The 27,095-nt window shown below is 45.5% G+C and overlaps 1 protein-coding gene across 2 annotated transcripts in view; it reads right to left on the minus strand.

Moving 5' to 3' along the window:
• Positions 1-20,379: 20,379 nt before the first annotated feature.
• The window catches only part of Sepsecs (Sep (O-phosphoserine) tRNA:Sec (selenocysteine) tRNA synthase), a 28,872-nt gene continuing 22,156 nt past the window's right edge, over positions 20,380-27,095 (minus strand). For both annotated transcript variants that reach the window (XM_006976090.4, XM_042285992.2), the window contains exons 9-11: positions 26,267-26,360; positions 24,340-24,430; positions 20,380-21,008 (exon numbers count right to left, since the gene is read on the minus strand). In XM_006976090.4, coding sequence (XP_006976152.1) covers positions 20,696-21,008; positions 24,340-24,430; positions 26,267-26,360 — 498 coding nt within the window. In that variant the 3' untranslated portion in view covers positions 20,380-20,695. The remainder of the gene's footprint in view (positions 21,009-24,339; positions 24,431-26,266; positions 26,361-27,095) is intronic.

Raw genomic sequence — 27,095 nt, forward strand, 5'->3', positions numbered from 1 at the left:
TCTGGCTTGGCTTGCTCACAGTGAATATCCCATGCATTTCCGGTTACGACTCCCTTCTACAAGCCTGAATCAGTGAATCAATGGTCTAACAACTTGATAAGAGGTTGTTATCACACCAGGCTGCAGTTTGCACAATTCCCCTCCTTTTCCCCTCCAGGAAGAACAATGAGCCAGATGGTGGTGACATACGCCTTTAATCCCAGCACCTGGGAGACAGAAGCAGGCGGATCTCTGAGTTCGAGGTAAGCCTTATCTACAGAGAGAGTTCCAGGACAGCCAGGGTGACACAGAGAAACTCTGTCTCGGCAAATCACACACACACACACACACACACACACACACACACACACACACACAGGAACTAGGAAAAATCTTAGCACCTTTGGCTTCCTACAAAGCTAGCATCTCATGCCCTCTCAAGAGAGTAGGTAGGCTGTGGTTCTGGCTGAATCAGCAAGATTTTCAGCATCCTGGAGAGGAGCTAGCCAAGCCTCAGCAATGGAATTAGTTGAAACTACATCTCAAGGGTTAGTGAGCTCAATTTCTGAAGGATCCAGAAGCAAAGCTAACGTGGTCCCGGTCTATTCTAGGCTTTCGACGCATGCTCACACTCTGCTCAACGATGGAAGTGTTCTCTGAAGAGCACACTTGTGCCAGGGCTCAGCAAATCAGCTTTGGTGATTAACCCTCCTGTGCAGAGGGGTGCACTGGAGCACAGGACAGGCAGGTAACTTCTCCAAGGCCACACAGCTAACTGGGGCAGAGGTTCTTAGCACCCCACATCCTAGACTGTGGCACCCTTACAGAATTGTCCATTCTATGTATGTTTCTGGGTTTAGCCCAGGAAGCCCCCTGTGATGGGGGATGAGGTAAAGGGAAATGTCTCTTTTCATTTGGTTTTCTGTGTGTGGCGATTTGTCTTTAAAGCCTTCATAGATGCTGCTGGCACCCAAGTCCCCATCTCTTAGCCTCTGTGGGCTCACCCTGGTAAAGAGTCCTCCCTGAACACTTGGCTCAGTCTGGGAGGAAGGGACTGGACCTGCCTGGACTGAGTCTACCAGGTTGATTGCAGTCCTCGGGGGAGGATTTGCCCTGGAGGAGGTGGGAATGGGGGGTAGGCTGAGGGTAAGAGGAGGGTGTGGGAGGGGGGAGAATAGGGGAACCCGTGGCTGATATGTAGAACTGAATGGTATTGTAAAATAAAATAAAATAAAAAAAGAGGGGGGAAAAAAAGAGTCCTCCCTGAATCTTCTTAATCCAGAAACCAAGCAGGCTCCAGATCAGCCTATACCCTTCACACACCTCCTGGTGCCTACAGAGGCCACAGGCCCTGCAAGCTAGTGGACAGGGCCTTCCCATAACAAAAGGATCTGTGTGGAGGTTGATGCTTCTCCCAAGGTCACACAGAAGATCCCAAGCCTTAGTACCTCAGAACATGACCTCATTCTGATAGACGGCAGGTGCCGTTAGCTAAGTTGAGGCCACACAAGGATGGTGGTGGGTGGGCCCCATCCAACATGACTAGCATCCTTATAAAAAGGGAACTTTAGACACAGAAGCACATGATTAGAAAAAAAAAATCACAGGAAACTGGTGAGACCCAGCTACAGGCCTAAGGGCCCTGAAGATGGCCAGTAACCTATGAAAAGTAGAGAGGCCTGGAAGAACTAGCCTGTAGCATCTTGTACTGTCTCCCAGAACTTCATGATAACATGCCTGCTCCCTTATTCCCACCCAGTCTGAGGCCTTACAGGAATACATTGTGGTGATGACTTATTGTACTCTACTAAAGCTTGCCTGAAGATCAGAGGACAGAACTAGCCACAGAATTAGCCATAGACGTCAAGCAGTGGTGGCACACACCTTTAATCCTAGCATTCTGGAGGCAGAAGATCTGTCTGGATCACTGTGAGTTCAAGGCCACCCTAGACTACACAAGATTAATCCAGTCTGAAAGAAACAGAGCCAGGCAGTGGTGACACACACCTTTAATCCCAGCACTTGAGATCTCATGCCTTTGCTACCAGTATTTGGGAAGCACACCCGCCATTAATCCCAGCACTAGGAAGGATGAGACAGGAAGTAAAATGGTTGGGCAGAGAATGGAATATAAGGCAGGAGGAGATAGGAATTAGGCCCTTCCAGCTGAGGACTCAGAGGAGTTCAGTCTGAGGATTCATGGAGACAGGATCTTCTCTTTGCTGCTGAGGAGCTGGAGAGGTGAGAAGTGGCTGTGGCTTGTTTCCTCTGATCTTTTAGCTTTCACCCTGATATCTGGCTCCTGCTTTTCATTATAAGATCATTTAGGATTTGTGCACCAATGCATTGTCAGGTAATAAAAGAAAGAGCAAGCTCAGCAAGTGACATCTGTCAACTCCCCCCCACACACACACACTCTTCAGGAAGGCTGCCCTGGCCCCTGACCAAGACTCTGTACCTTTCTCCCGGTGGGGAGAGGTAGAGGCAGGTAGAGACACAGCAGGATGCATTCCATGAGCTTGTCTGTTTCAAACCTCTCCTGCCCAGAGTTCTCAACTCACAGTCATGGTCCCCAGAGGGGAATACAGCCTCTAGCCTGGCTGGGTGAACCTCAGTCAGGAAGACACATGGTCCAGCAGTCCCTGACTTCTAGCCTGCCCCAGGGTCCCAAAGCACAGCAGATCAAAGTACAGTTGACTGTGACAGGTCCCGACTTGGTTTTAGCAGGAAAAAAAAAAGCAGTATGATTGAGTGAGAGTTCAATTGTTGCTCAAGGAAAGGAAGCGTGCCAGGCAGGCAAAGCCATTGCTAGAGGGAGCAACTCAAGACCCACAGGAATGAATGGCAGACGAGGGTGTTGTCCTGTGAGGGGACAGCTGGGACAAGGCTGTCATGACTGCTGGATTTCCCGTGCTCGACCTCTGATGGCTTGTCACTACCATCCACCCCCCGTGGGATGCAGACTGTCTGTCATCTTGCAGCGATGGATGGTGAGGATGTCAGCAGTCCTCTGGGCAGGTGCAGAATCCTGCTGACCAGAAGAACCTCAGGCTGGGGCAGTGCTCAGAGGCTGCTTGGGTCCCAAGAGTCCTGTGCTAGTCTCCAGGTCCACAGCCCCAGAAGTGTGAGGGTGAAGAATCTCCCGAGACAGCTGGGAACCTGGGCTCCAGAAGCAGGTGCCACCCCACAGCGTCTACCTCTGCAAGGTGAACAAGAACAGGAGGCCAGCTGAGTCCCCATTTTCGGAGTGGACAGACCCAGAACTCTCCTGGGCCCCTGAACTGGCAGCTTCCTGTCTGTGCACACAGTCTGGGCCTTCTCTACCAAGCAACGATGGCCTCTGAACTTGACCCTGGTCTGGGACTGAGTTCCCTGGGAGCTGGGAATTGTAGATTTCTACAGTTCCCAGCCTCTACGGTCTTCAGGAATGGGAGATGTGTGTGTGTGTGTGTGTGTGTGTGTGTGTGTGTGTGTGTGTGTGTGTGTGTGTGTGTGTGTGTGTGTCTCCAAGACAACTCGCCCACCAGCAGTCTGTCCAGAAACCGAGAGGTGAGCTAAGGAGCTGAACACCGAAAGCACCTCACTTGCTGTGGAAGCAGGTCGCTGTACCTAGTGCCTCACCTTCTCCTTCACGGGCACTTCACGGTAGAAGCTGTCTGGTCTGCAGTCCCATCTCACAGATGAGGAAGTTGAGGTATGAGATGACTTTCTCTTGAGGATGATACCTGCAGGGGGGCCGATGCTCACAGAGGGGGAGGAGACACCTCTGGCCGGCCTGGCAGGAGCAGTTCAGATGTGAACTTGGCTCTAAGTCCCTCAGTGACTACCTTGGCACGTGGGTGTAGGGATGGGTCATTCTTGGAAAGAACTGATGCCTAAATCTTGCTCTCATAGACGGGAACAGTGAGACCAGAGTGTAGAAGCTCCTTCCAAGTCAGCAGGTGCCACGTGCCTCCTCACTGGGGCCTCTCTCAGCCCTCCTGAGGTATTTTTAAAAGCTTGTCTTCAGTTTAGGGAAAAGCAATCTTTTCTGTGCTGGGGGGCATGCCAGGATGTCCCCTTACCTTTCCATCAGCACCAGAAGCGGGAAAGGCTGAGGTGGCCAGAAGAGCCAGGATGTCTAATCTGTGGATTTGGGAGGACAAGCATTTCTGAGGAGCTAAGTGGGCTCTAATCACGAGCAGCCTGTCTCCCTGGGGCTACGTCTGAGTCACCACCTTCGGTTTTCCCGTCCCAGAAGGCTGCAGCAATCTGTACTGTGCTCAGTCTTGTGCCTGAGCAACCTGAACGCTAAACCATGGGACCTGCTCAAGATGGCACACGGGACTGACGATCGAACCGGCTTAGCCTACCACTGGCAAGACCCAACAAGGTACCTATTTTTAGATGGCCCATGTGCTGAGAACAGACTTGATGCTTTTAAATGACTGGAAAGGGAAAATCAAGAGGAGCGTTTTGTGACTTGAGAGAATCATGGGAGATTATGTTGTGGGACTCACTTTTCCTGGGAAGATGCAAAACACACACACACACACACACACACACACACACACACACACACACATCTACTCACCTCAGAGAGCCCAGGACAAATGAAAACATGGCCACCATCACCGCCCAACTTAGTGAACCAATGAGTTTTATTGGGGTTACAGGAATATGGGTGAGGGGTTGTTTACAGGAGCAGAAATGACTCGAAGACGGTTATCTCGCCAAAGCCCACCCTCGCACGGGTGACCGCTCACAAAAGCTGGACACCTGGAGCACACTGCACAGACTTCAGGCCGCTCAGCAGGTGGGAGCGCGCCCTTTCCAATGGCTAGTCTTCTTTGCAGATTGGCTCGTCAGAGAGTGCCTTCGATACTGCTCAGTTGCTGTGGAGAGACACCATGACCAAGGCAGCTTATTTTTTAAGAAAAGCATTTAATTGAAGGTTTGCTTGCGGTTTCAGAGGGGGAGTCCACAACCATCATGGCAGGGAGCATGGCAGGAGGAACGCAGGCATGGTACTGGAGCAGGAGCAGAGAGCGCACATCTGATCCACAGGTTGCAGGCAGAGAGACTGAGCCTGGAGAGGACTTTGGAGGCCCCCTTCCAGTGACACACCTCCTCCAACAAAGCCACGCCTCCTAATTCTTCCTAAACAGTTCACCAGCTAGGGATCAAGCATTCAAACATATGAGCCAATGGAGGCCATTCTCATTTAAACCACCACAGAGAGTGGCTCATAGCAGTCTTTACTGCTAATACACTTCGGGGGAAGAGGGAGCCTAGTGATTCTGGTCAGTTTCGTGGACTTCCTAAAGCTATGATTCTGTGTTGTGGGCTTCCTGTCTTACCCGAGAGTTCCTGGAAGATGGGGTGTCTCACCTTCCCCTCCCAGCCAATTTGTTGTTTCACCTCCTTGCAGACATTCTGTCCTAAAATAGCCTGTCAAATCTAACTTTCCCTTCGCAGTCTGTCTTCAGAAGCTTCCCCTCCAACATGGAAGGTTTTAACCTTAGAGGAAACTGCGACACACCCGCCTTACTTGCAGCATCCACATCCAAAGTTTCACTGGGATGCCCTGGGCCCCTTCATCTCTAGATTGTGGTTCTCTCGGGTTACAGCAGAGTGGCCTCAAATCTGCCACCTGACCCTCCAGAGAAAACATCTTCAGACAGTACTGCCCCAAGGCACTGGATCCTAATCCTGTGGCGCAATATTCCTAAGGAAGCTCCAAGGCCAGAGTCAGTCTGAGTCCAGGAGTTGCTGCTCATCATAGTAAAAACAGGGTTCGTGCCCTCTGGGAATCACAGTTGACTCGGTTATCCTCTAGCAAAGCTGAGATGCAAGATGGGAATGGGTGTCTTCAAGAGGGGCGGTAGCCTGGGAGTGAGCTCTTGGTCTCCAGGCCTAGGTTAGTGAGCAATGAGCCAGCTGTTCTAAAGCAAGCTGCATGTTGTCTCTCTGGTAAACGCATTCCACCAAGGACAGACGTGCCAAGAGATGCTGGCACAGCACCCGCTCTTAAACATCCCCACCTTGAGGGCTGTGTTAGGCCTAGAAACATTGTCTCGCGTGTTGTGTTACAGCAACAGAAAACAAGACAGCACAGCCCTTACCCCTGGCCTGACTCTGAAGAAGCAGCCTCAGTCACCCGACATCTCTGGTGCTCAGCTGCAAAATTAAGATGATAATCCCAGCCCGGCCCATCATGTCAGGTCATGATGACAGGTCACAGCATGTCAGGAGATGCGACATGGAAGAGAAATAAGCCAGCTGAAGGAGATGAGGTGAGGGCTGCCCTGCTTGGAATGATTTGTCAGTAAAACAGATTGCAGTCGCCAATATCGTCAGCTAGTCAGGATATACAATCACCTAAGAGACAAGCTTCTAGGCACGACGATGAGGGAGTCTCCAGATTAGGTTGAGGTGGGGTGGGAAGACCCAGCCTAATGCATTTCACGAGCTGTGCGTCCCAAACTGAATGAAAAGAAAAAAGCTAGCAAGCTATGTTAGTTACTTTTCGGCTGCTGTTGTAAAAAACGCCCTGAGTTATCGAAGGAAGAGTTTATTTGGGCTCACGGTTGCAGAGGGTTCGAGTCCACGATGGCAGCGTGAAGGCGTGAAGCTGAGAGCTCACATCTTGCACTGCAAGCATGAAAGAGCAAACTAGAAACAGCACAAGTCTTTAAGCTCCCCAACCCATGCCCAGTGACCCAGTGACGCTCCTAAACATGCCTGAACAGTGACACCAACTGGGGACCAAGTCTTCAAATGCTCTAGGCAGTGGGGAGCTTCTCATTCAAACCACACTGGTACTGAGCACTCCTTTCCACTTTCCCACCACGATGGACTGCTTCTTCCACACTGACACTTGGGATCAATGTCCTTGTCTCCAACCCAGAAGTCACCCAGAGACTGTTCCTAGGCTTGGCCTTCTTCTAGGGGATAGGTTTCCTCTCTCGGGTGATTTTTTTTTTTTTTTTAAAGCAGAGCTGGAGTTTATTACGATATTTTAATATAGATTCAAGTACCAGGTTACTAAAGGTGCTAAGGTTGGGGGAAGACTTTAAGACACACCCAATGGGTGTGAGCCTCTCAAGGGACAGTTACTCCTGAGATGACCTTAAGGGGACTAGGAAGGGTCTCTGACTCTTGAGTCACCCTGCTCTTTCTGCTTAGATTCACAAAATGTCATTCTATTGTTTCAAACCCAGTAAAAGTTACTTCTGGAGTAAGCTTGGACGCCATAGCTTTTAGCAACAGCATGAAGAATATAATTAGTTGCTAAGATCCCACAAAATACAGCGAAGCCATGGACCCCCGGAAAGGGAGCAGTCTGAGAGACAGGTGAGAGGTGAAATCTGGTGTGGGCACGAAAATGCTTCAAGATGTTCAAGACCAGGAAAGAAGCACATCCTAAGTTCCCGGGAGAGGTTGAGGAGATCATTTTACAATGTGTGTGTGGGGTCGGGAGGCAGCAGAGCCTTTAAGTCGTGTGTCATGGAGACAGGTTTTGATCCTGGGAAAGGGGATCCCAGATGCTGCAGCCAACTCCCCACCTCCTCTCCTTCCCTCAGTACAAAGCTGGTCGGGAAGGACAGTAACCAAGGTGCTCTGCCTCCCCGCCCCCATCCGCATCTCCCCCCCCCCCCACACACACACCGCCAGCACTGACACTCAGCTGATCTTTTAAAAGTGAGGCAAATAAAACTGTGCCGAATTGGATGTTGATTCCTCCCATCTGCGTGGCAGTACAAGTTCAGGTTGTAATAGCATCCGCTCTCCATCAGTATTAGGGAACCATTGAAACATCCACAGCCATTTACTGATTGTAAACACAGTGGGGGGGGGGGAGGGCAGCAAGTGGCATGTGGCCCCGCACCTGCTGCCTCCCCATGTCAGTCAATTTCATGCCTAGGAAGCGCTGGGCTCCGTGGGGATGGCTCTCTAAGCAGTGTGGTTGGTTGTTCCACTTTATTTTCCCTTTTCTTCCCCCGTAGGGACTGGCAGAAACCAACTTGGCCCCTAAACACAGTGGCTGCAAATAGATGGGAATAAACAGAAAATAGACAACGGTCATAAACACACGCCCAAAAAAACGCTGAATTTCCCAGTGTTAAAAGGTCCTTTGGCTTGGAGTTAGTAAATAAAAACAGAGGCGTGTTTTCACTGGCCTTCCACAACAGCCGAAGTCATTTTTTTCAAAAGGCTTCTGCCTTACCCTGTCTCACTGCATCGTGCCCCCAGGAAGAGGTGAGTCTCCAGGCAGTGGACCGTGACAAATATCAAGTGGGCTGGGCTGGGCGAGTGCGGACAGCAGGAGCGGAAGGTATAGAAGAAAGGGTGCGTTTCACAGGGAAGGAAAAGCTCCATGCGCCCAGAAAGATGATGGTCTGGGCCAGCTTTTTATTATATTATTATTATTATTATTATTATTATTATTATTATTATTATTATTAATCTTGATGGGTTTCTGCACTTTCTCAGGTCCCAGACATGACCCATGGGTAGCTCCAGCCTGCAGGACTAGCCTCTGTACCCTACTCCCACACAGGCAGCTTTGAGCAGTTCTCCACATCTGGTTATCTTTTCTTTTTTCTTTTGTTTTGTTGTTGTTGTTGTTTTTGTTTTTGTTGTTGTTTTTGAGACAGGGTTTCTCTGTGTAGCTTTGGAACCTTTCCTGGAACTTGCTCTGTAGCCCAGGCTGGCCCCGAACTTACAGAGATCCACCTGCCTCTGCCTCCCAAGTGCTGGGATTAAAGGCGTGCACCGCCACCACCTGGCCACATCTGATTTCTTACCTGGGAAATTATGGCAGGCTCACAGATGCCCAAGGATCCTGAACTCAGATTTCCAGGTAAACTCTTCCAAAGGGGGTCTGATTTAGTTTTCCTCTGGTGGTTCTCTCTCTCTCTCTCTCTCTCTCTCTCTCTCTCTCTCTCTCTCTGGTGTGTGTGTCTGTGTGTGTGTGTGTCTGTGTGGCGCGTACACACGCACATGTGGAGGTCGGGTGACAACCTTCACCATCACTCTGCAGTAACCCTCCACTTCTTTTGAAATGGGGTGTCTCATTGCACCAGGGACTCCCCAAGCACACTAGACTGGCTGACCAGCAAGTCCCAGGGATCCCCCGTCTCTGGCTTTCCAGTGTCAGGATTGCATGTGCCACCACACCCAGTTTTTTTTTTTTTTTTATGTGGATCCAGGAGACTGAACTCCAACCCTCAGGCTTGTGACCCATGAGTGGCCAATGACCAGGTTTTCTTCTTTCTGTTTTGTTGTTGTTGGTGGTGGTGGTGATGGTGGTGGTGGTGGTGGTGGTGGTGGTGGTGGTGGTGGTGGTGGTGGTTTTTCGAGACAGGGTTTCTTTGTCCTGGAACTCTCTCTGTAGCCCAGGCTGGCCTCGAACTCACAGAGATCTGCCTGGCTCTGCCTCCCGAGTGCTGGGATTAAAGGCGTGCACCACCACCGCCCGGCCTGACCAAGTTTTCCTTAAGGGAGCAGAGAATACTCTCGACTTTTGGTTGGAAGCTCCAAGCTTCTCTTCAACACTCGGGTCTCTCTAGTGTGACCAGGAGACGCATCAGGAAGGGTTCTTCCCTCTCTCATGTTTCCCAGGCATACTTTCTCCCTTCCTTTCCCTCTGAACGACTGTTGAAGATGTACATGTTCCACTGCTCATGAGGCCTGACATAGCTCCATTCACCTCCCATCCACTTCAGTGTAAATAAAGGTGATCTCTGTAGCTGCCTCACATAGCTCCATTCACCTCCCATCCACTTCAGTGTAAAGGTGATCTCTGTAGCTAGGATGGTTGCCACCCCACCTTAAAAGCCTAGTCCTACAGGGGAGCTTCTTTTAAGAGAGTTGGCATTGAAATTCTACTATTATCCAGGAGCATGGATCCAAATTCAAGGCCCTCTTCGAGTACAGAATGAGTTCAAGTCCAGCCTGGGCAACTTAGCAAGACCCTGTCTCAAAATAACAAGAGGGCTGGGGATATCTCAGTAATGTAGCACTTGTTCAGCAGCACAAGGCCCCAGGTTCAGCCTCCAGTATGGAGGGGGTGGGCACTAGTCCCTCATTTGGGCCTGTGTGGGCGGGCCTATGAGCCTCACCCACAAACCAGAGAGGTGTGGCTAGTGGGGCCAGTGAAACAAAATGGGACTTGGTAAGTGCCCATCACATGGCTAGGACGTGCTGGTGGGCACTCTGAGTGGTAGGCGCTGGACCGCTTGCTGGGAGATCCAAAGTTTCCACACTAAAGTTTGGGTTGTTATTTTACTTTTTAAAAAGCCTATTCTTCAGGAACATCTGATAAACTCTCCTCAACTAAGAAGTCCTTAACTGATAAGGGTAAACAGTTAGCTATTTCCGGAGGCATCTGTGTTTCTAACAGCACAAAAATGCCGGAAGACAAAGAAGAGAATCCAGCAGCAGGAGGCAAGAAGCAGGAGGAAGGCCAGCTCCGAGACTGGGGCTCATCTCCCATAGCCGCAGTCTCTGATTTTATTGGGACAGATAGGACGTGATAAATGCCAAGCCAACACAGCTGCACTGCATAAAGCCCATTTCCGACGCCATTTCATTAAAGAGCTTTTCCATTGCGGTGTGTTGTGCTAACAACCATTCAGAAACAGCTACCATCGGACCAAGGGCTACAGATCCATCCTCCCCTAGCTACTTCACACACATACAATCTCACTGGATGTTTATCTCAGTCCCAGGAGGTCTTGTTATCCTTTCCGAGGAGTCAAAGTTAGCTTACGGAAGGTCAGGTCGGCCAGTGTTCCAGTTTGCTTTTCTGCTGCGGTGATAAAACACCCTGGCTAAAGCAATGCAGAGGAAGAGTTGATTTCATCTTACACTTCCAGACCTCAGTCTATCATGCAGGGCAGACAGGGCAGGAACTGAGGTAAAAACTACAGAGGAATGGTGGTTACTTGCTCACTCTCTGCTAATTTCTAATACAGCCCAGGCCCACCCGCCTAGGGATGGTGCTACCCACACTGGCCTGGACCCTGCAACATCAATCATCTCTCAAGACAGTTCCTCACAGAAATGGCCACATGCCAATCTGATGGAGGCAATTCTACAATTAAAGGTGTACCGAGTTGACAATAAAAACCTAACCGGGCCACTTTGTCATTTGTGGCAGGGTAAGGCTGAAGATGATCTCTCACTTTGTAGTCATTATTTGACCATGACAGAAAGTCGTCTTTCTGGAGAGTCTTCATTGGATGATTTACCATTCATTCAGCGTCTATGGGTCACTTATCAAAAATGTGCTAAATCTCAAGTCTTGGACACAAGTTTAAAAACAGTAGTTGGGATTTTAAAATCATAACTTAGAAAATGAAGCCAGTCTAGGGGGTGGGAGGTGGTTCAGTGGGTACGGTGTTTGCTGTGCGAGCGTGAGGACCTGAGTTCGGAGCCCCAGAATCCACATGAAAATGGGGCATGGCAGCACTGAGGCAGGAGGATAGGCAAGGACACCAAGGGCTTCCTGGCCAACCAGTCCAGTCAAAATAGCAAGTTACAGATTCAGTGAGAAGCCCTGTCTCAAAACATAGGGGAGAGAGAGAGATGAAGAGATCCAAAGTCAATCTCTAGCTTGCACACATGCACACAAGTGAATGTGCCCCCCCATACACACACACACACACACACACACACACACACACACACACACAGAGGAGAGAGAGAGAGAGAGAGAGTGTCAGTCATGTCTGCAGTGGCTACCAAATGAGACTCATTCAGCTAAAGAACTATATAGGTGAGCAATAAATGAATACTATAAGCAGTGTACCCTAGGGTTGGTTTAGAGCAAAGAAGAAGGACAAGAAAGAACGGCAAGCAGAAGAGTGGGGCCCACAGTACTGTAGGTCAGCCCCTAGGAGATGATGAGGTGGCCATGCTAGAAAAGGTTTACTGGGGAGCAATGCCTGTTGAGAAAGGAGAGGGGAGCGAGGATTGAAGAGAGAGGGAGAGAGGGAGGAAGGGGGGAGGAAAGGAGAAGAGAGGAGAGGAGAGGCAGAGAGACACAGAGAGAGCAGGCCAAGGCAGAGGAATCATTAGACAGATATGGTGTGCTTGCCAGCTAGGTGGAAGTCCCCAGGCAAAGTCTGCTGCTGCCTGGGAGAGGACACAGCAGCGGTGGCCTTGTGGCACTGCCATGTGCAGACACCGGCTGATGACGGTGACTGTGATTTGACAGGCTAAAGCCGATCTTGTAACAGCAAGGAGGCTGGTCAGGTGAGGGGAGAGGGTGTGAGTCTCCCCTTGCACAAGGAGAGCCGAGAAGGACCCCTGCATCTGCACCTCAAGGAAAGCTTCTGGAATGTATTAGAGATGGAACTATTGGAGAGTTTCAATCAGACAAGATGGGATTCACAGCTGCATAAATATTTAATCTCTCTTCAATCTTTTATACAATAAATAGCTGGATGTCGTGTGGCAGCTGCTGCTTAGGTGCTTAGAATATGAGTGAAGAGAATGCTGTTCTGGTGGGGCTGATGGCCTGGCCAGGGGCAGAGGGGAAACAGGCTTTCACAAACCTGTAAATTACATGCTGTGTTAGACCTCTGCTCCTCAGCGTGAGGCATGACCAACAGGCGAGGACCACTAGGACAGCTATCACAGGTTTATGCTACACACAGCACAAGCCCCGACCTACGGAATCAGAATCCGCCATACCCAGAACTCCAGGTGGCTCGCAGGACACCGACACAGAATCCGTACACTTGAAGACAAGGTAGAGAAGACAGCTACAGCTCTTAAACGCTCGTGTGACTTCTCTCTGAGAAGTGGATTTAATAAAACCATGAGGAAAGTGAGTTAACCAGGAGCCTGGGTTGACAGTCCCAGGCAGAGAGAGGAGCCAGAGGCAAAGCTCTGAGGCAAGGCATTCTGGGGGACTGAACAGCAGCAAGCTAACCAGTCTGGCTGGACAGTGAGTGACATGGACAAAGGGGAAGAGAGTTAGAAAAATGGAGGGATGGGGACAGGATGGTTAGATGTGGTAGGGTCTCTGTGGACAGTGGGTACTTGAGTTTACTCTCTAAATCATACAGGGAATTGCTGCAAAAGCCTGAGCCGTGAGTGACACAGTATGCTTCTAAAGGGTCACACGGGCTGGCTGTTGTACTGTGAAGACTGTAGAGCCGAGTCAAGGAAGAAGCCTCTTGAGGGGAGCAGGAAGTCGATCCTGTAACAACATAAGCAAACCCTGACCGTTCAAACCTGTAGCACGAATCTTAGAAGGTCTTATTAATAAAAACAAACCTGGAGCCAGGTACTCGGGTCAGCACTGGAAGATCAGAGAAACAGAACAAGCCACAGCCACCTCACCTTGCCAATTCCTCAGCTGATCCTGTTTCCTTAAACTGGAAGCTTCTGAGTCCTCATCCAAATGGATCTCAGCTGAACTGCTGCTCAAAAGCCTAAAAGCTTAACCAGGCTAGTTCCTGGTCCTCACGCCTTATATACCTTTCTGCTTCCTGCCATCACTTCCTGGGATTGAAAGGTGTGTGTCACCATGCCTGGTTGTTTCCAGTGTGGCTTAGAACTCACAGAGATCCGGATGGATCTCTGCCTCTGGAATGCTAGGATTAAAGATGTGAGTGCCACCATTTTCTGGCCTCTATGTCTGTCTAGTGGCTGTTCTGTTCTCTGACCCCAGACAAGTTTATTAGGGTGCACAATATATTTGGGAACACATTATCAACACACAAACATGTGACAGAGGACATAGGCTTGATTCTGGGGGGATTTTTAAGTAGCTACAATATGACTTATTTATTTAGCTACAATATGACTATTACATATATATAATATATATTACATATATAATATGTAATATATATTACATATATATAAATAAGATATATATATTACATATATATGTTATATATATATATATATCTTATTTATTTAACTGGCAGAGTCACATCACTTTGTTGCCCAGGGTGGTCTTGAACTCACAATACTCCTCAATCTCCTGATTACTAGGGTTGCAGGAATGTGCGACCATGCCCAGTTTTACATGACTTCTTGATGCAAATACAGAATTTGAGGGGTTAGCTTCCCACTTTTGGCCTACACAGTGGGAAGGAGTGTGAATAACTGAGTGGGAAGGCTGCGGGTGAGCATATTTTGAGGAGAAAGAGCCAAGAATTGCCTTAAAAGAACTACTAACTATCAAAAAGATATGTGCTAGAGTTGGGTCCTGAAAGGCCTGTGGCAGGTGTAAATGTAGGAACCATGTCCAACTGCCTTCCACAGTGAGGTCATATAGAAACAGGCTGGCTGTACTGCACAAGCCTGCTGCCTCTATCTAAACACATCTCTGCAGAAGTCACCAGGACATGAACTTGCTCTGTCTCCTGTTGTAGAATATTATTTTAAGATGTTACATATGTTTATGTTATGGAACATTTGTTTAGTGATGCAAAGATGTGTTGCATTCTTTTATGTTGCATTTGTTTAACTTTGTGAAGCTGTGCTACTTTGCTTGTCTAAAACATCTGACTGGTCTAATAAAGAGCTGAACAGTCAATAGCAAGGCAGGAGAAAGGATGGGCAGGGCTGGCAGGCAGAGAGAATAAATAGAAGGAGAAAAAGAGAGAAAAAATATCTAGGAGCAAGAGAAAGAGGAGGATTCCAGGAGCCAGCCACCCAACTACATAGCAAGCCATGGAGTAAGAGGTAAAGAAAGGTATACAGGATAAAGATAAAGCCTAGAGGCAGGGTAGATGGGATAATTTCAGAAAAGATGGCTAGAAAAAAGTCAAGCTAAGGCTTTTATAACTAATAATAAGCCTCTGTGATTTATTTGGGAGCTGGGTGGTGCCCCCCACAAAGAGTTAAAAAAAAATCAGACAACTACATTCTTCCCCGGGTTATAATATGTAACTCTGGTGCAAAAAATAGTCAATACACCTTAATATGTTTTCCAGTTCTCAAATGTAACTGCAAAACCAAAGGAAACTCATTAAAAACCAAAATAGATGACCAAAAGTCATCTAAAATCAAATTCGTTTTTTTGTTATTTCCCACTAGAGAATGGGTAAATTCCCCAATAACTCACCTCAGAATATTTTCATTGAAATCTAGCACAATTTAATACAATATAGCTTCATCCAGAATGTTGGTATTTACTTACAGTTCAAGCTGTTTCAGGCCCTGAAACATTTGTTAATATTATTTGCATTTATTATCCATTGATCCTCAGTCTCTAGGTTGGTCTCCATTCCACTTCTGATGTTAACAAGATTTGGACAGGTTATGTCATAAGTTCACAGGGAAGTAACAGGGCGACTTAAACTCCCAATTCATGTAAAGTACATAATTAAAAAAAAAAAACACCGCCGGGCGGTGGTGGCGCACACCTTTAATCCCAGCACTTGGGAGGCAGAGGCAGGCGGATCTCTGTGAGTTCGAGGCCAGCCTAGGCTACCAAGTGAGTTCCAGGAAAGGCGCAAAGCTACACAGAGAAACCCTGTCTCGAAAAACCAAAAAAAAAAAAAAAAAAAAAAAAAAGTAAAAAAAGTAAAAAAAAAAACACCACAGGTCAACAATAAAATCTGAAGTTGATAGGAATCTCTTTCAAATAAATGAATTCTTAAAAAAATTTATCAGTTTTTGTGTGTGTACATGCATGATTGTGTGTGTATGTGGCCAAAAGACAACTTGCAGAAGTCAGTTCTTTCTGAAGAACTGTCATGTGGGTCAGTCACTAGGGCTGTAAGGCTGGGTGCAAAGTGCCTTTACCCACTGGGCCATCTTGTCGGTCTTTGATTAATACTGTTAAGTGCCAACTTTCTACAGTCAATAGCCATGACACATGATTCCTATCCCAAGTCAGACTTGTCTTACTGACTTCTGGGCAAGCTTATAATGATGACGGAATTAAAAAGAGGGCAAGAATTGAGTACAGATTATTTGTACTTTCAGATTTTATCTGGAGTAATGCTTCAGTGAAATAATATAAAGGTACTGTCAGTGATTTATTAAAAATTTATTTCATGTAATAAATTATACAATTTATTTTTATTTGTAAACAGTCTATACCAAAAATATTTGTGGAAGTATTTCTCCCTTTTGGTAATACACAGGTCCGCACCATAGTCTCACAGCTCCAACCCAGTCCCAACCCCCTCAGTTACACAGTTAAACTCAACCTTCTTTCACCTTTCTCCAAAAGCTCTTGGTGGCATCACTTGTTTAAAAAACAAAAAGGCGGTATAAACACAGTCTGGCTTTGTCCAAGGCCTTAGCTTGAACTGCAGAATATTAGCAGATAAATTACAAAGACATTTTCATTAGCTGTAAAATCATTATCTTATGTCACATAGACCATGAGGCCAAAATGAAAGTAAAATGTAAGGCAATTTACTAAAGGAGGTAGCAAGTCAGAGCTGTGCACTAAGGCTGTCCAAAGAGCAGAACCAACAGACACCTGTCTGGATGACTCTTAACACACACACACACACACACACACACACACACACACACACACACACACTTCTGTTACTAACATGTCTAATTGGTTCTTTCCAAATTATTCAGAGATTATGAAATTTCTGAAATTAACCAACTTCTACACATATAAAACTCAATATAAGGTCAATCAAGTGTTTTTCAACTCAATATAAGGTCAATCTCATCAATGTAAAACATAAAACCATTCTGGGCTTAGCAGACATTAGTGCATTTTAGATCCAATTTTTATAGGTACCAAATATGTATATATTTAAATTTTTTGTCTGAGAACAATATGAATGAGATTCATCAATGTTTTTTGTTGTTTTTCAATTGTTGATCACCTACTTCAGTGAAAAGATATAAAGTTGAACTTGTCAGGATGAGGTCACAAATTCAATATCAAAAAGTAAGTACACTTGCGTAAGTTCCACTAAAACCTAAGGAAGGAAGCATTGGCACAGACATGTTCTATAGCTAGGGCCTCCCTGACAGTTCTTACTGTCCTGTGGTTAAAGAAAGGGAATCACCGAATAATTACATCCGGGGCCAAGATAGCAGAAAAAATTAATTTAAATCATATTTAAATTTAACATTTGTATATCAAGGGCCTATGGGTGGAACAGAACTGCATTACATAACTCATCTTGTATAACTTAGCTCAACTATTACCATAGGCCAATAGGAGGCTTCATAATTAACACTGGATTACAAGGCTGCTGTCACATCTTTCTGTGGTGATATTTTATTTGTGCACCCCAATAAAACTTATCTGGGAATCAAAGGAAAAAGCCAGCCACTATATTAAACATAGAGGTCAGGCAATGGTAGCACATGCCTTTAACCCTAGCATTCGGGAGGCAGAGATTCATTCAGATCTCTGTGAGTTCCCAAGGCCACATTGGGAACAGAGCCAGGCATTGTGGCACATGCCTTTAATCCCAGCACTAGTTAACCATGGAGGGCTGGAGGGCTGTACAGACAAGCAGAAAGTGATAGAGCTGGGCAGAAAGAGGAAGTGATGTAGCTGGGCGGAGAGAGGAAGTAAGATGGCAGGGCACAGGAAGGTATATAGGCATACGTATACAGGAAGTGGCTCTCTTGGAGGCTGAGGATTTCAGTCAGAAGATTCATGGAGTTGGTGAGGTAATCGCTGGTGGCTGTGGCTTGTTCTAGTCCTCTGATCTCTCGGTTTTCACCCAGTACCTGGCTCCAGGTTTTTTATTTATAAGACCATTTAAGATTTGTCTTACATCTTTCCCTGACAGTGAGAACACATCAGCAGGGACTTCTCCCTGCAGTGTGAGTAGGCCGCATTAGTGACCAAACATTCTGTGACTCGGTTCTCTTCTCTGCAGACTACTCCAGCCCAGTGACTCCAAACACCAATCTCCAAAATCTACCTATGGCCTTATTCATAGAGGAGCTGGGTCACAGTCTGAGGGCAGCAAAGGCAGATCACGAAGCACCCACGCAGTCTAAGTGCCTCACAGCAGACACGTGGATGTAGTCTTTTAGCATATATATATATATATATGTGCATATGAGGGAACTGGGTAAGTTATACAGGGTTGGGGGGGGGGCAAGGATGGCAAATGACCGTTTTCTTCTTTTAGAAAACTGAGTTCTGTGACCTTAGGGTCAAGCTTGGAGCCAGGAGGAACAGAGCTAGAATTTAAACTACTTAAAAAGAAAAGGGTTAAAAACCAAAACTGCAGCAGATTTTATGCACCAGGAATAACTGTTATACCATATCTATCATTCACATGTGAGCTCATGTAATTTATCTTCAATTAGAATTATTATCCATTCAGCAGCTGAAGCCCAAGAACTGCTGATACTCGGCAGATGAGGAAGCATCTTCAGTCTCTGGACTCTGGCCTTTCTTAAGCAAATTGATGATCACACCATATAGATGAGTTGTTCTAGAAAACCATTTTGGCCTGATGCATAGGAAGCTGCACTGCCAGCATTTCCGTCAGCAGCAGCATCTGACCTCCGTGGCTCCTGGAGACTGGGCTTCTGTAGCTTCATCAGGTCTACAGTGCAGTCCCGAATCCACCAAGAAAAAAGCACATGATTCGGGCGGTAGTGGGGCACGTCTTTAATCCCAGCACTCGGGAGGCAGAGCCAGGTGGATCTCTGTGAGTTCGAGGCCAGCCTGGGCTACCAAGTGAGTCCCAGGAAAGGCACAAAGCTACACAGAGAAACCCTGTTTCGAAAAAACCAAAAAAAAAAAAAAAAAAAAAAGAAAGAAAAGAAAAGAAAAAAGCACATACCTTTTCAATCCAGGATCTGCTCCCGTGTAATGAGTCACTGTAGCTACTCAAGAGCCATTTCAGTGTCTGGTCCACAGAGTGTAGAATATACTTACAAATCACCTAGACATCTGCAAGTGAGTTCTTTATCTCCAGCCAGCCTTGACTTCCACAGGCATTAGTGGCTCGCCTAGCCTAATTTACACACTCAGCATCTGGCTGAACTCACCTTTATAAACCCTCTAAGATAGCCCACAAGAAAGACCCCTTTTCACACACAGCTCAGTGCCAACTAATACAAGCAATAGAATCCAGAGGTCAATGCATTTGGCCTATTGTGTTGGAAGAGTATGACTGAGGAGACAGCAATGAGTGTTTCACTTCCGAGAACTGGCTCCTCTTTGGAAAAGCAGGCCAACCTTTACTAAAGGAATCCTCTTGAAGCGTTTAATACACTGAGCATATTTACAAAGGCATTTTCCTAAATTGTTTCTCCATGGACCACTTTCCCCATGTCTTGTCTTGGGTGGAATGACACTCCACAGAGCAGGTCTGAGACATACAACTTTGGCATGGTGGTGTTTTCAGGAGGCTTCACTAATTCTCCAGTCTGTTCATTTTAAATTAACAAAAATCACTGTTAAAGCTATTGGGCCTGGAATTTCTCTCTCTCTCTCTCTCTCTCTCTCTCTCTCTCTCTCTCTCTCTCTCTCTCTCACACACACACACACACACACACACACACACACACACTCACAGAGTATTACAAACCTATATATTCTCTTTCTGCCCATACATAAAACATAGGTTTGCTGTCCTGTATAATTCTGACCTCCTTAGCAAGAACATGTTCAAAGCCAGGCATATTAGCTGGTCCTGATGGTGGCTGTGCACAATCCCTGAGTGAACTAGTCAGTTCACAAAGGCTGCTTAAAGTCAAGACAGTTGGGGAATAGTTTTCAGTTGCCCAAATGGAAAAATGAGCAGGTATTATATAAAACAATTTATAACAACTTATTTAGAACTAGTGATTCTGGTTGTTACCCAAGAGTCTCTATGCCGTAGAATTGGTAACATTCACAGAGCTATCTTTTTTTTGACATGCAGCCACATTTCACTCAGCTATGGTCTAAAAAACATATAATTAGCTGATTTCATACATCTGTGAACAGCATGACACATCCTTAACAAACCTGGAGAGTCATCACATCGCTACGCACTGTACTTCGTGGGACTATTGCCTTCTCTGCAGCCCACCACGAACAGCAATGCCATGAGGCAGCACATGACCAAACTGCTGCACAAAGCAACTTTGCTGAGTGGCTCACTTCCTTGACCCGCATCACTACTGACATTTGGAGAATTCTTCTGTGGAAACCATGTGTTGGGCAGTAGGTAAGATGTTGAGCAGAACCTTTGACTTCTACCAGTTAAGGTCACTGGCATCCACTTGGGGTCTTTCCATGTTGCTTGTGTATAATCGAGCCCGTCTGGGTGAGAACAACTGCCCTGAAGTTTACAGTAAGCTATGTCTTAGCTCTGCTTCCTTAAGGACTCCCTTTATAGGCATAGAGACAGCTAAACAAACACCTAGGATTTAGCAGCACTAGAAATATCCTTCTCAATTCTGTATCATCAGAAAAAAAGAAATCTTTGAATGCTGGAGAATGGCTAAGAAGAAGCACTCTGTATTTCAATGAGAATTACATGTAACTTTACAGTTTATATTAGTAAGAATCATCTGAATTGTGTTGCTTAAGTAATATAACAATCAGAAAACATTAACTGCAACTGCATGTTATAACTTGTTAACAATCATAAGGACTGAGGTATTCTAAGGATAAAAAACAGCAATCACCAATGGCTACCCTCAGACCATTCTCTTCCTGGAAGGAACATTCTCTATAAATTCTCGATTCAAAAACTTTACATATATCCTTTAAAGTGCTTGTATGAACTGTAGCAAAAAAAAAAAAAAAAAACCTGTGTCATGAAGAAGGTGGTTGGTCCTTGTCACCAAGGACACTATCTAGTTTCAAAGTCATTTCCTCAACGTCCACATCTCGAGCTCTGTTACAATCATCAACTCCAGACACAACCACAACATTTGCTTTTTGTTGTTCTTTTCTTATTGTGTTTAAGCACTTCTCAAGTCTCTTTATGAACAAGTCCACATCCTGTGTCTTCATCCCGATGGCTGCCGCCGCATTGAGGTAAGCACAAGGGTAATTATCTGTGTGGGACATGAAGCCTTGGAAAGTATGGCCACTCACAGTTTGCACAGATCCAAGAGGCACAGCCCTGAAAGGGAAAAGATTTATCAACCTGATGTGTCTGGTGATGTTAATAAATGTCACCCAAAAACAAGGCCCCTGTCTCACTGGGCCATATAACCACCGATTAAGAAGCTAAGAAACAGCACAAATCATGACCTATGCAAACAAAGTGTCAGCTTAAAATGAAAGTGTAAAATACAACTGAAAAGTCCTGCCTAGTAATGACCATTACTCACTTTCTATAATAGATAGCAAGAGGCTCAAGCAATTCCACTGTTTTCACATCTTCTCCAAAGAAGTAACAAGTAATAAGAAATTTAGTTTGTGCCAAATCTAGCATCTGACTTCAACTGTGTAAGCCAAACTGCTTTGGTTTATTGTTACCTCGCCATCAACAAATGAGATTTCCGATCATGCAACCAGCACTGTGTAGTGAACGAGCTCACAGTGAGATCTAGGAACTGTGTAACTGCTTCGGTGGGTGGAGGTCGGCAAACAGCAACAGCCCACCAACAGCATACGCATTATTTGAGGCTGACTTCCATTGCATCCTTAGACACAAGCAGATTTCTAATCTTTTACTTTTTAAGAAACCAATTAAAGGCCAGGAGGTGGTGGCGCACACAGCTTTAATCCCAGCACTCAGGAGGCAGAGGCAAGGTGATCTCTGTGAGTTGGAGGCCAACCTGGTCTACAGAGTGAGTTACAGGACAGCCAGGGCTATTTTGCAAAGAAACTCTGTCTCAATAAACCAAAAAAGAAAAAGGGAGGGAGGGAGGGAGGGAGGGAGGGAGGGAGGGAGAACCAATTAAGATCAACCCACACATAAAGACACATAGTGGCCTCTTAACAAAACCATTTTAAAAGCATCAAAACTATACAGCATACAGTTTCTCAAGTTAAAAGCTCAATTGATCTAAGATTTTTTTTTCTTTGAACAAGCTGTCATTTAGCCAGCTGTGGTTAACACTGGAAGAGAGACAGGAGGATCCTGAGGCCAGCCAGGGTACATAACAAGACACTAGCTCAAAACAAAACAATGGAGCCAGAGGGATGGCTCAGTGGTTAAGAATTCATACTCTTCTTGCAGAAGACTCAGAGGATCCAAATTCCATTACCAGCATCCACATCAGCTAGCTCACAACCTGCCTATGACTCCAGCTCCAAGAAGATCCAATCAAAGCACAAATGAAAACTAAGTCCTTTAACACAGGCATTTCATCCTCTGCAAGTGGTTTGAATAAGAATAGTCCTCACAGGCTCATATATTTGAATGCTTGTCATCAGAAAGTGACACTACTTAGAAGAATTTACTTAGAAGGATTGGGTCTGGTCTTACTAAGAGTGGGTGCGGCCTTGTAGGAGAAAGTATGTCACTGGGGATGGATTTTTGAGGTTTCAGAAGCCCAAGCCAGGCCCAGTGGCTCTCTCTCCCTTTCTGCTGCCTGAAGGTCCGGATGTAGAACTCTTGGCTACTTCTCCAGCACCATGTCTGCCTGCCTGTCACCATGCTCTCCCCCATGATGAAAATGGACTAAACCTCTGAAACTGTAAACAAGCCCAAATTAAATGCCTTCCTTTGTAAGAACAGTCATGGTCATAGTGTCTCTTCACAGCAATAGAACACTCACTAAGAGAGGTAGTCAAAGTAAAATGCTTTCATAAAGATGTGATGGAAAGCATTTAAAGCAAAATACATCATTTTTCTCTAATGTAAAATAGCTGGTTTTGATGCCCACATACATATGAGCAGAAAGTACACTTCTGAGATAACTCTTGGTCAAGAAAGGCATAATTATCTTAGTTTAGTGTTCTGGTTAGGTTTTCTTTTCTTTTTTTTTCTTTTTTTTTTTTTTTTTTGGTTTTTCAAGACAGGGTTTCTCTGTGTAGCTTTGCGCCTTTCCTGGAACTCACTCTGTAGCCCAGGCTGGCCTCGAACTCACAGAGGTCTGCCTGGCTCTGCCTCCCGAGTGCTGGGATTAAAGGCGTCCGCCACCACTGCTGGTTAGTTTTTATTGCCAACCTAACACAACCTAAAGTCAACTGGAAGAGAAAACCTCAGATCAGATTGGCCTCCAGGCTTATCTATGGGATAGTATCATGACTGCTAATTAATGTAGGAGGGCCCAGCTCACAGTGGGCAGTACTATCCCTAGGCAGGTGGTCCTGGACTATTTAAGAAAGGAAGCTGAACACAGGTGAATGAATGAGCCATAAAGCATCTTTCCTCAATGGTTACTACTTCAGTTCCCGCCTCAGGTGCTACCCTGACTCCATTGGATCCAAAGTCCAATGATGGACTATGACCTGGAGTAAAAGCTAAATAAACACTTAAAAAAAAAAAAAAAGCAACTTTTCCACTTGAAATTGATAGCAAAGATGACTTATTTCTGGTCTACCGGTCTACCGTTATAATATGACAATACTGAAGATCATCTAAGGAAGAATTAAGACAAAAATCCACACAGAAGCTGGGCCTTGCAAGTTCTACACCTGCCTGGGCCACATAGTAAGTTCAAGTTCAGCCTGGAAACTTAGTGTTAGCCTGTCTGAAAATAAAGAGAGAGTTGGGGATGCATTGGTGGTCAGGTGTGGACCCTGCATGCCTTGGGCCCTAGGTTCAATCCCTAAAACTGCAGCAGCTGCAGCAGCTGCAACAACACCAAGGCATCCAGAGAGGCACTAAAGCAAACAAGACTCCTGGCTTCCGGTTCTGACCACACAGTCCAGGCGAGGGTTAACAGCCTCACAGCCCATTACCTTCTTGCTCTCTGGCCACAGTGAATTCTCAGGCATGGCTCAGTATTTAGAGAAGGGCTACTGATGAGAAGTCCTTGACTCAACTTTTTTTTTTGAAAAGAAAAGCCAACATAAGTGCTTTCATTGCAGTAAAACCTGAAACTCATTATGTGGTGTGGGCTGGGGCTAAGGAGTCAGACAAAAGAATATTTATCTCACCAAATCACCACACAGGATAGAAAAGGACAAGAAGAGCTGAAGAAGGAAAAGCCAAAAACTGGAATCATCAGAGAGCCAAGCACCAAACCCAGAAGGCACTAAGGCCAAAACAACAGCATCATTGTCTTGGACAACATTCATATCATTGGGCTTTAACTTGTTGGCATGCATATAAACAGTACCTGCCATTTGAACTTTCAAGTTCTTAAAATTTAGGAAGTAGGGCTTCAAAGTTATTAAGATTACAAAAGTTTTGAAAAATCCACTAGAAAAACCATAGGATGAAACCAAAACAGATTATAAAAGTACAGATGTCCCTGCTGGCTGAGAGACAGACACATATCATGTCCTAGAGGTGACATCAAAAACAAATAAATTCATCTCTTAAATCTACTCACCTGGCTCCAGAAACTTGTCTGGTAAAAAGCATTGAGCCAAGTTGAGTGACAGCTTTCTCATGGTGTCCATCTAGTGTCCTAAGTGTCATAGCTAGGAGGAAACAAAAACAATTCAACAAGCTTTTGGATTACAAAAAACAAAAAGCACTCAAGACAAATAATGATAAAGAAACTACTTTCATCCATTGTTCTTTAGTGTACTTGATAAATTATAGCAAGGATTGTTTCCATATCAGACAAACACAATTCTAAGCAAACAGGTTCACAAATCATGGACAAAATTTCCATATCACTATGATCACTGGAGCGGCTAACTAAATCCAACCAAGTTGGAAGAACTTAAACAATATGTATAAATATTATATGTGTATCTCAGTACATATAAGACCAAGATCAACTTCTGCATACACAAATGTATAATCGCCATTCTGAGACCTTGTGGTAAACTGCATCCTTGGTACCCCACCACTGCCATAGCCATTATTTATTGAAGACCGGCTTGCCAAGCTAGACACTTTACAAACATTGTTGTACATTGTTTTGTATGTCAACCTGATACAAGCTAGAGTCGTCAGCAGGGAAGGAGCCTCAATTGAGGAAATGTCTCCATGAGATCCAGCTGTAAGACATTTTCTCAATTAGTGATCATTGGAGGAATACCTAGCCCATGGTGGGTGGTGCCCTCCCTGGGCCGCTGGTCCTGGGTTCTATAAGATAGCGGCTCCCCTCCAATGGCCTTTGCATCAGCTCCTGCCTCCAGGATCCTGCCCTGTTTGAGTTCCTGCCTTGACTTCCTTGAGTGATGAACAGCAATGCCAAAGTGTAAGCCAAATAAGCCATCTCCTCCTCAACTTGCTTTCTGGCCATGGTGTTCGTTGCAGCAACAGAAACCCTAAGATAACTGTCTCAACCATTCCTAAGTAATTTTGCATGATAGATTGTTACCTCTACCTTAGAGATAGGGAAAAGGGATTGGCAACTAAAACAAGGTAGAGGTGATGTGCCCACCTGCTCTGTGGGCAAAGGATTAGGGGCTTTGTATTAGGTGTTGGTATCCACATGGTCTCCATGAATGCACATTCCAAAAAGGATACAGTCATAAATGATTCACTTTGCTCAACTGGATGGAAAATATAAAACATACTGCACTTCATATATTCACAAACTAATTGTAAAATATAAAATATAAAATAATTGTTGGGTTGGGGATTTAGCTCAGTGGTAGAGCGCTTGCCTAGCAAGCACAAGGCCCTGGGTTTGATCCTCAGCTCAAAAAAAAAAAATTGTCGCATATAAAAGTCAATTATTCACTTTTCAAAAATGTTTTTTATTTATGTTTGTTTGTGGGCATGTGCATGTGTGTTTAGGTGCTTCAAAATCCAGAGAGGGTGTTGGATTCTGTAGAGCTGGAGTTAAAGGCAGTTGTGAGCTGACCTTTTCAGAGCTGAGAAAGGAACTCAAATTCTCTGGAAGAGCATTCTTAACCACCAGTCATTCCTCTAGCCCACTATATTCACTTCAACAGTCCCTGAACTACGTGACAGAACTATTAGTGCGGAAATCAGCAGATCAACTCATGACCCAGCTCTCCACAGCAGGTAGAGACTGAGGAAGTAAGCAAAGGCACTGAAAACGCTATGCTGGTGCTTTGTCAATGGAGCAATTTCCATTAGGAGAAGCAAGCCCCAATTACCATCAGTATGTTCATTATATTTCCTGTGGACTCTGATTCCTTCATTAGATAGGTTTTACCTTAGAGAAACATTACAGCAATTCTAAAGGCTAAGTAAACTTCAAGTTATCAGTTAATACTGGGATGGATTTAGAAATATCAGCATAATCAAAACAAGTTCACTGTTTCCATAAATAACAACTTCCTCCTAAAAATATCTCAGAAATATTCTCTTTTATTAAGAAAGAAAATTACCTAAAGATATAGGGTTGTGAGGTGTCTGCAGCAATCTTTCATCGTAGGTCTCTGCCAATTTCTTCAGCTGGGTGGACAAATATACAAACATTTCCTGAAATAACAAAATATCACATTTAAAAGTCAAATAAATACAACTCGACCTTGTTACACAATCTGACTGGTATGAACTGTATGCTCTTTACCACCTCCCATGTCTCTCCTTTGCTACAGTACAGTGAGATTCAGAGCCCCTGCAAACAGCAGACTGGGGGAAAGGCAGTCCAGCCCCCTTCTGGTCTTGGGCTTTCAGCGTTAATACTTGAGAATTACTGATGGGAAGGGCAGCATACTGTTATGTTACCCAGGCTAGAGAAACTGCTGTTCCTCCAGCCTTAGCTCCCCAACAGCTGGGATTTAAACATGTACCCACACATCTGGCAAGAGCACGCCCTCTACCCAACAGCCATCCATTTCTGGACAGCACAGCAGATGGCTTCCCTTCCAAGTCTTCAGCCCCCTGCACTGTTCTGCACAGAGGTTCCTCCACACCATAGTGCTCCCTCTCTTCAACGCTAAGATGTATCCATTTAGTACACAAGTTACACAGCAAGTGCAAGTTTAAAAAGTGTACTGCCTGTGTGTTTGCACTCATGTGTACATCCCCAGGTCCAATTAGGGGACTTGTGTGTGCTAGGTTACGTGCTCTACCTGTCAGCTCTATCCCTAGCCTCAAATTGATTGTTTAAGGTACACACAGCTAAAATTAACAATTCTCTTAACTCAATTCAAAGACTACAATAACTAAAACTAAACTTGTGTTACTTTGCCAATAGCAGAAAAGGTAATA

This window comes from Peromyscus maniculatus, chromosome 10 (genome assembly GCF_049852395.1).
Source record: "Peromyscus maniculatus bairdii isolate BWxNUB_F1_BW_parent chromosome 10, HU_Pman_BW_mat_3.1, whole genome shotgun sequence".
Lineage (NCBI taxonomy): Eukaryota > Metazoa > Chordata > Mammalia > Rodentia > Cricetidae > Peromyscus > Peromyscus maniculatus.